Source organism: Dermacentor silvarum, chromosome 2, assembly GCF_013339745.2.
Source record: "Dermacentor silvarum isolate Dsil-2018 chromosome 2, BIME_Dsil_1.4, whole genome shotgun sequence".
Taxonomy (NCBI): domain Eukaryota; kingdom Metazoa; phylum Arthropoda; class Arachnida; order Ixodida; family Ixodidae; genus Dermacentor; species Dermacentor silvarum.
The window spans coordinates 156,686,313-156,696,330 of NC_051155.1; the positions used below are offsets into that span (position 1 = coordinate 156,686,313).

The following is a 10,018-nucleotide window of genomic DNA, read 5'->3' on the forward strand; positions in this document are numbered from 1 at the left end:
GGTCCACTCTCGTGTTCCGCCCCTCAGAGAGGTCACCACTAGTCTTATCTACGAAATCGACGAGGCCAAATTCACTGTTGGACTTGCCAATATTTATTATGGCCATTCCAATTTTATAGGTACTCCAAGGGGATTTTCGCCGTCCTTGTCACTGTCGTCGTCTATTTTATCACTAAAGTTGCTCATACGAGTTCTTACGTCCCTGACTAAATTGTTCCTCAGAATTTTGCGAATGGCAGCCCACGAACAAACGTTGTAAAAATATAACGTTCACAGCATATGCCTTTTATCTTTAACTTTCCCATGTTATTAAAAATGATAAGTTAAAATCAAAACAATATCAGTGCTCAAACCTGGAAATAATCTCATTTTACTGGCGCGACTCTTTACGGGCTGCAGCGTAGTGGCGCATGTGCGAAGTCATTAAAGGCCCTACATGGCGTGTTCAAGCTTTTCAGGATGCCAGAAATTTGGGCGCATCCATGTGTGTTGTGTGCGTGTTAATCGCACCTAAGTGTAGTTAGAACACCGTCCGAGAAGTTCCATCACAACGCTAAGTCTTGCTATCGTAGTGAGTGCTTCACGTTTCGGGTGCAACTGCCAATTTTAAGCCAGATACTAATGAAGCAGTTATCGCACACGTTTGTTGGATGAGCAAGTCACGTTATGCGAAGTTTATATTCCACGGTGAACATTTTACAGCGGAGCTGTTAGAACCTCGCTATAATGATCATTCCGTCATCAGCATTCGCACGGAGTTGGGGGAGAGAGAGCTGAAAGAGCGTGAAAGCAGAGTATGAAAGTATCATCGCGTAGCATAGCGGATGCGAGGTGGAGAGGAATGAGACAGGTGGTAGAGGGACGCGTTAGCTGCTTCCTACGCCTACCGCGTTTCCCCGCGTTCGCGCCAAACGTGCCATGTGTCCGTGACTGCAACCGATGTCTCTGGCGGCGGCTTGGTAGATTTCGAACAGAGAACTCGACACTCGTCGCTTTCAAAAGACTGAAGCGAGAGCTAGGGAAGCTGAAACCAAGCGTCGCAGAAGAGAACATCCTGAGTTTAGATTGAGGGTAGTCGAGAGTTCGTGTAGGCGAGAGAGAGAGAGAGAGAAACGTTTATTCTTGAAACAGTGTCCCGAACGAGGCCCGGTGTCACCATGAGGTGGGAAGGTTCCTAGTCCAGGAACCCTCTAGCTCCGGCTGCCCTCTTGGCCCTGGCGACGAGTTGTACGTCGTCGGTCTTCCAGGTCCTCGAGGGCGAGCTTGGCCTCCCACGTTTCTAATAGGTGGCCTTCGTTTGCTTGTGGTGCTCGGTTAGCGTCCATTTCCGGCTGCATTTCGCTATCTTCATGCCACGGGCATTCCAGGAGCAAGTGTGCCAGGGTGTCGGGAACGTTGCAGAGTGGGCAGAGGTAGCTGTGGAGCGTCGGGTAGAGGCGGTGCATTATAGTTCCGTGAGTGTAAGTATTACTTTGTAGGCGTCTGAGGACCACGCTTTCTTCTTTGCCGAGGTTTGGGTGCGGTGGAGGGTACACGCGGCGCTCGAGCCTGTAGTGTTGCAATATCGCCGAATAGTTGTTGGGTACGGCTTCCACCTCTTCTGCCGCGGGTTGGAGGGAGTGTGGGGCGAGGGGAGCCCGGCTGACGTGCTCGCGGGCAGCGGTATGGGCCGCTTCGTTCCCCTCTAGTCCCTCGTGTCCGGGTACCCACGTTACGCAGGTGTACGGGAGCGGAGTGATACGTCGTTGTAGTAACTTGAGTGCATCAGCCGAGATGCGGCCCCTCGAGAAATTTATACAGGTGGCCTGAGAGTCGGAGAAAATGACTGCTGCGTCTGTGCATGTGGTGGTGGCGAGAGCGATTGCCGCTTCTTCCGCCGTTTCCGAGTTGCGTGCCTTGACGGTTGCCGATGCTAACTCGCGGCCTCGGGAGTCTACGACGCTGAGAGCGTACGCGTTTCGATACGGATACTTGGCCGCGTCGGTGTAGCGGGCGTCTGGGTCTTGCTTGAATCTTCGTTTGATCGCGTTGGCTCTAGCTTGCCTTCTATAGAAGGCAAGCGTGTCTCATTGCATTGTCTCATTGCATTGTAGTATCACAGTGAGCACTAAATATAATGATATTTCATTAAATTGCAAGTGAATGTGTGTACGTTTCAAGGTAATACGTTTTGGAGTACCCGTCATACCAGTAACATCAGTATCTTAGAAAAAAATGCTATACATAGACACATGGCTCATTGCGCGGACGTATACGCGTTCTTATGGCCAGATTTATGCATGCAACCTTGTGTTCAACACCCTTCAGACGTCGATTTAACACCCTTCTTTGAGAAACTTCACACCTTATGTGTGATATACACCCTTATAATAAAGTGTTTTTAACAAAATGGGTGCTAGAAGGATGTACATGGAGGTGTAAATGCGGAAAACACCCATTTTAACATCCTTAAGGGTGTGAAAATGTTTAGTGTGTACTCTTGTGGTATATGGGATGCATGTTGCGCGGGATGGGTGCAATGCAGAGGGACTCTCGAACGTCCGATGGGATTCGTTCTTTCTTGTCCGTGTCTGCGACGTACGTCTCACTGTAGTTCAGGTGTCGGAGTACTGATCTCCCGGTGGGTGGGCGAAGAAATTAAAATCCGGAGGCTCGTGAACGTGGCCGGTTGAATTCATCGCGATACTACGTCGATCATCGCGAAGAAATCCTGAGCGCCAAGAAACAGAGGAGACTGGAAGATCCTGGGTTGCGGGTGCTCAGGAACTTTCGCAACATGCAATGACTTGGGACTAACGGTGCTAATGGGTGATCGCTTCGGCAGTCCTCTTTCTCGCAGTGAAAAAAATTATGCGTGGCTCGGTTATCGCACACACCAGAGACTAGCGGAGAGGGGGGAAGCCCAGCAAAAGTTTGACTAAATGTGCGGTTTGCCACTACTTTACTAGCCTTTCCCCAACTCCGCGATCTCTGATAGCAGAGCCATGCATATTCTTTTCGTTACATGTCAAAGCCGGCCATTCTCGGCCCATAGTTCGTCTCGTCATACCAAGATCACTCAAACGCAGGAAATGCATGGAGCTTAGCCACATGAGCAGTATGCGCACAAACGCGACGGTGGGCTCCCACTGCTCTGAGCCTCACAGTACAGACAGCTGCAGAGTCACCACGTTAAAGGGCCCAGATCTCGGGCCCCATGATATCCCGTCCTTGGAATGCCGCCCCATTCAAGAAGAAAAGGCCATATTGAAGCAAATACTTAGAGACCACTCGTCTCACTGAGAAACTGTCGTAGTTGTTCCAAAATGACGCCAACAACGCTCCCGTCACTGACGTCATCAAGGACCTCCACAGCTTCGATTATGAGCATGCCTTGTACGTCATCGCCATCTACTTGACCAACCAGGCCAAGCAGACTTAACTTCTAGGACAAGGACGGCAAGGACAAAGAAGGCGCGGAGAACCGACTTGTAATTGACTTGCACTCCTAAAATGCCATTCTCCCTCGGAATTGCAAGGCCACGTGGAAATTCCCATTTGCTGCTGTGAAATAGCCAGAGTTAGACCGTCAAAATCCATCCTCTTACTTGAAAGGCACAGTGATAGCATCAAACTCTCCATCATCTCCCAAGAAACTGCGCTGCATCCAATGCCTGCATGCCTTCAGTAGGCATCATGGCTCACCAGAAACTAAAATCTTCGAATTATGACCATGCGCGTCGCTGGCACGAAAAGCAACGGGATTCTTACTGTAGTGGCCTCAAGTTAACTGGTCTCTGCGACCGTCAATAGACTTTCTGCGCGTCATCACACGTGCACGCAACGAGTGCTATCTCTATACTTTTTCTCTCTTTCTACCCCTGTTTATCGCCTGCTCGTATTGGAGGGTAGAAAACCGGACGTGTACCTGGTTAACCTACCTTGCCTTACCTCTCTTCTATATCTATTTCACTCTCTTTCACGCAGTTCTTTGTCACGCAGTCCCGCGTCACGTTTGCTTACACGAGTCATCGTTTGAGTGATTTATTTAACTTGGCGATGGAGACGTTTAACTCATTATGTGCGCGTCCGCCTTGCCATAAAACGCACGGTGGGCATCGGTTTAAACGAAGCCTTCATTGATGTTTTCGTTGGGGTCTCAGTGGTGTCAGCTCTCGCCGTCCGGCTTAGATATTGGAAAAGACAGTCACGTGGGTGCATTTATGTACCAGAAAGGGCAATATTGTTGTGTACGCAAGCATATTGACGTAACAGTACCACATTGTCACAGACAAGTGCTCCTTTCGGAAGTCGCCCGCAGTAGTACGCTCACGCGCCCAATGGAGCTCTGGTAGATTCCAAGCAACAACAGTCAGGGGCTGTTAGCTTTCCGAATACTTTAATGGTCGCAAACAGATGTGACTAACCGTTGAAAAAAATCATAACACAAAACAAAATGCCTCGGTGGGCGTTCATGTTTCGCTTGACTATTATCATGCTGTATAGAATCAGGAGCTCTAGAGCGCATACCCATGTTAAAGAGGTCACATGTGCAGAAAAGGAACGCAAACGAAAGGATGGACAGAGATGCTTTTGAAGAGTGCATTAAATGTTCGAAGAGAAGCTTGAAGAGGCATTGGCTAGTAATAGCAGAATATAGAGCATTGAACAGAAGAAAAGGAGGATTCTCCTTAAAAGCGACGATAAACGGTTAAAGTACCACCTTGCTTTAGTCAACAGAAAATGACTCCAGATGGAACATTAAATAAAATGACAGAAAAAGAGGTCGTCTAGCGGTGAAACAACACAGAAAACATGAAAAAAAGAAACCTTAGAAAATTTTGCGACCGGAATTACAAGCGGAAGAAGGCAGATCGTGATGTAGACAGAGAAGAAATAGTTGTGATATAAATATATATGCTTAAGATATGACCCGCAGAAATGAATAGCTAAAAGAAAGTAAATGAATGCCACCGCCCTTGTCATACAGCAGGCGATTTTCTACACTTTCACAAGTATGGCAGAAGAAGAAAACGCCTGTTGAACTCTCTGCTTACATTTGTACCGAAAGCAGCAGTAATGAATGAATCTGGTTCCTGAAAGAAACTATTAAAGTTCCTTGCACTGTCTTAGCTGCACGACAGGGTACCGGTATAATAGCAAGAGAAGAGAGACGTTACATCAACGGAAATGACTCGTTGACATCGTAATGCAATCGGAGTCTGGGGAGTATTTCATTGGAGCTGTGGGAAGATCATTTATTGCTGGACGCTTACGACGCGGGCACAGGGGCATTGTAGAAGGCATCGGCCGGAGCGCTGGGAGCAGTGCCAGGCTCGTTGGTGGACACACTGGCACGGAAGCCTCCCGCGTCGGCAACGTAGTCCACGCGACGGGACACGCCGAACGCGTCCGTGTAGCCGTAGGATCCCGTACGCGAGTTGGTCTCGTCGCTGGTCTCCTCGTGGTAGTGGTGCGAGCCCTCCACCGGGTTCACCGCATCGTAGCCGAAGTGGTACGGCTGCGGAGGCTGCGCGCCGAGAACATAAGAGGTTATGGTGAGTCAGGGAAGATGCGCAATCGGTCTACCAAGGGTATACGAATCATCTTGCAGAAAGATAATTACTGTGCACTAGTCAATGGTTATGCGCATGTGTAGTTTGATTTGCTCATTTACTCTCGCCATTTCGGTTAAATTATTTGACAACCGAATGTGGAAAACCAGGTGGCAAATGTTGCCAACATTTCCAATGTTCATAAATATAGGAACAAATAAATTAACCCTCCTTTGCCGATGTCCACACTGGTGGTGCTTGAAGCGGACATCATACGATGGCAGGAGCATTAGTGGCCGTTTTCGTTGGCCACGCCATCAAAATCATGACAATCAGCAGTTGTCATTGTCTGCAGCCATGTCATTTCCGAAACGGACTTATAAGCACTCAGTGGGCACTTTGAGGGCCCACTTCCAGTGGGCACCTTGAGGCTTTCAGTTGAAAAACAGAAACCTTTTTATAGCCGCTTTCAAATTGGTAGGCCTTAAGACAATGTAACACCAGACACCTTATACTGAAGTTTTGGTTAATTTGTATCTAGAAACTGCAATACTGAAGGAGGTATGTATGCAAATTTTTCCTTTCACAAGATAAATTTATTATGGTAATTTATTGCTTCGACTGTACCGCATCTGATACTGGAAAAGTCTTGTGGTAATTTTTGCTCTTAGCAATTCTGCGGGCAGCAATTAACGGTGACGTTCTTTTGTACTTACGTAGATTGGCTCCGGGTAAATAAGCTGCGACATGGCGCAGGCCACAATGCTGAGGAAGATGAGCTGAAAGGAACAACAAAGGCTAGCTATGAAAACAGCACATACATTATATGTTTATGGGCAATCGTATTTTTATCAGGGCACTGAAAATTGTTTCATATAGTGCAAGCTGTGGCGGATTTAACAATCCCCTTAGCTTTGACAGAGATAGATTATTCACGCTAGTTTAAAATTTTGTTTTATATTCAGCATTTGGCAGCATTTTCTCAGTTGACGACGCTGGAGTCCTGTGAATACATTCTGTGTGCCGTTTCTATTCTCCATTCTTTACCCTTCTCGCTTCTACATGAGAAACCTGCGCAACGCCATTGATCCAAGAGCCCATACCCAGCATTCGAAGAGCACTGTTTTGGTGACAGCTGCTTTATTGATGCATTATTTTCTGCTTTTAGGAAATAAGTAAGTATGTGATAGTACGGAAGCATAACGTGAAGTGGGCCCCCCTTTGGCCTGGCATCGTGCTAACCAGGTCTTCATGGAACTTACATTGATTTGTTTCATGTCCGATTTACAAACATTTAGGAAATTTCAAATCCGTAGCGGAATTTTCGTGCTCACATATGCGACCTCAGGAAAATAATTAAATTAGTCCAATTTACTTATTTGACTAGATGTTTACATTGCTAACTACTAGTTTGGAATATTTTGGGGAGTAACTAATGAAGTTAATAATACTTCGACAAGTTGCGAAATCGCAGACCGCTGTGATAGTTGGTTAACATTGCCTTGTGTTATTCTTAGGAAAACTGACTGCTAGCGAGGAAAGTCGGTCTTACTTATAAACACTGTTATGAATTATGGCATGGGTTCATTATAGTGATTTTGTTTCAGAAATTGCAATTGCGGAAAGGAATTGCCATGATTTGAACGATCTGCACTGTACTCTGGCAAACTAGGCTCTTATATTGAGGAGTGAGCGCTAGACAAATAATTGAATAATCAGACCGTAAACTGCGTGTCGCTGCACACAGGCTAAATGCAATATTTAGGGCATCACAACATACCGAAACTGCCACTTTCATCGCTACAAATCGTCAACAATACTTTGACAGCATTTTTAAAATCACCAACGCTAGCATATTAGCATACTGCTCTTGGCAATGAAACAAGAAACCAGAATCCGAACGCGTCCGTTATCCTTATTTCGCATTATCAACATGACGTACTTAACATGAAAAAAAATATATATGCAATATCAGCCAACTTGCCGATGTAGTCTACAACATTAAGTCTCTTGACAGGTTTCCGACTACGGGATGTTATAGCAGTACAGGCGTTGGCAAGTAACAACATAGTCAAGCCTTGTGAATGCATAAGTAGTAGCTTTCTCGGCGGCGTAATTTATAAGGGGTCTCATAAAAAAAAGGGGGGGGGGGGGGGCTCAAATGACACTAAGGCAACATCTAATTTCTAAACTATGGAACTATGTGATATATAAAAGCGTGTTTAAACTGCTAATGACAATTCAATAATGTCATACTGAAGCACGAATGCCCAAGAAAATGAAGTACGCTGAAAGTGTTTGGCTTCAACTACTGGCAGGGATGCGCTGTAGGCAAGTGGATAAGGTGCGTAGCTGGAAGCGCAAACGAATTTTCATGAGCACTCAAGTAAAACGAAGGAAAACATGCTTTCAAAGACGGTGTGCATCAGATCGCCATTTGATGTGCATTTGCTCTGCCTTTGATTGGTGATCTGCCTTTGACTTGAATTATGAGCATTTCACTGGTGGAGTTTAACTACTCATGGACGAACAGGTGCTTTGATGGAGATCATAGTAGAGGTCTCCGGATTAATTTTGACCACCAGTGTTTCGTTAACGTGCGTGACAAGCTGCTTACACTATCAATTTAGGTTCACACACTCATCGATATGCAGGCACCGCGGTGAGAAGTCGAACCCGTGATCTCATTATAATCAAGAGAATCGCACAGCTACTCAGCCATTCTGGTGGGTAATCTGCATTTGTCGACTCGAATCACTCGGGCGAAGTTGTGCAGAGATATGTGCAGAGATATGTGCAGAGAGCCCGTTTTGCGACGGCTCTAAATGTGACAAACTAACAAAAAAGAACGATAATACACTAAACTCTAAACCAATACCCATTTGTCAGTGAAAACCGACTTCATTTATAATCACCGCTATCTGAAGGTTTTCATATGTGGTCCAGTGATGCGGAATTCATGAAAAAAAAGTCTATTTCAGTTCTGTAAAAATAAACACAACATTTACATAAACCGGCGTAATGTGTAGATTTCAGGCGAGAGCATTTTAGTGGGGCCACCTATATGATAATATGGCTTCACCCCTATCACAATATTTCTTTAGTGTGCCGAAGGCGCCAACTGACATTAGTCGGGGTCGTGATTGCGGCATGTTTTAGGGACACTCGACATAGCCATTCTTAAGAGCTTCTAGCGGGGTTAAATAATTAAAACAGAACGTCGTTGTAATGTGCAATCAACAGCTCGTGTTGGGACACTCGATATGTTTCAAGCAGGCGACATTTTCTTTCAGCCTATCTCCGCGTGAAACGTCTCCACGAACGATTGCTAATTGAAATAATGATTGTACGAATATTTTTGTTCCATTGCGTAGGTACAGCTGAAGTATATAGCATACAAGAAAAAAACTAGAAATTTATGAACCTATATTGTGTTTGCTTCAATGATAGGTACTTAAATTTTTATCAGTACATATTATATTCCTGGAGTCAAAACGAACAAGATGAGCTAGACACTTATTGAACATGCTGGTGTAGCTTAGCTTTTACAACTTTCAATAATGAGATTCCAACGACTTGCAAAATTACACGAAAGCCTGACGAATTAAGAGAGTTTTCATAGGCTGATGAAGCATGAAACTTGATTTTAAAGAGGGAAGCGCAGTAACTGCAGCCGACGCTGCCGTGATGAGCAGGTAAGCGTTTGCCCGTGAAGAAACGTTTTCTATGTGCAATCCTTTGGCTATCTGTCTCCGCTCCCAAACGTATCCAGCATGACGAAATGCGTACTACCGGCCACAGATTCATGTCCCTAACCACCGTTGTTACATGAGGAAAAGCGAAGAACCGATCACAGCAGCGCACTCGGGCAAACGAAACCTTCGCAGTCACACAACCGGAGCATCAGGCGTCCCGGGCTGGTCTACATGGAGAAGGGAGCACTCATTTTGCGCGTCGTCGTGGTCGATGGTCTTGTCTGCGTGGCGATGGAAGAGCGGTCGCATCGAGGCACTCACCTTTGCGAACATTGTGTCGTACGAGGTGGCTTAGCCGTTCACTGCACCAGATAATTCTGTCGCGGATTGTCTCTCCGAACGGGCTCTTTTATACCCTCGTAATGGTAGCCAATGCCGTCGAGTGGCGCGTTACCGTGAATACGCCATCAATATTCCGCGCATCCGGTGCCTCACGTCCCCTTGACTTAATTTGCTCCGCGGGAGGAGCACCTGCTTTGAGGATTACAGACAGCCTTGCCCGGGGGATGCAAGAGGCTGAGGTAGTGGTGGGGGGGGGGGGGGGGGGGGCGAGATTCGAAGACTGCATTAATGGGACCCTGCGATTCTCGAAGCGCCTCTTTGTCTTCCCTTCACTCTCTCTCTCTCTCTCTAGCACCCTCTTTATCTGCGAAACAAGATGAGGGGGGAACTCTGGCAGCATCCTGCGCAGCTCTCGCGCAGGTCAATTGTTATGTGCCCGTTGTCACG

The 10,018-nt window shown here is 46.5% G+C and overlaps 1 protein-coding gene across 1 annotated transcript; it reads right to left on the minus strand.

The window, feature by feature from the left end:
• Positions 1–5,060: 5,060 nt before the first annotated feature.
• On the minus strand, positions 5,061–9,707 carry LOC119441143 (cuticle protein 10.9). The gene is made up of 3 exons (XM_037705825.2): positions 9,551–9,707; positions 6,251–6,313; positions 5,061–5,509 (listed from the first exon to the last, which is right to left on the minus strand). The coding sequence occupies exons 1-3, from the start codon at positions 9,560–9,562 to the stop codon at positions 5,252–5,254; spliced, it is 333 nt and encodes a 110-aa protein (XP_037561753.1). The 5' UTR covers positions 9,563–9,707; the 3' UTR covers positions 5,061–5,251.
• Positions 9,708–10,018: the final 311 nt, after the last annotated feature.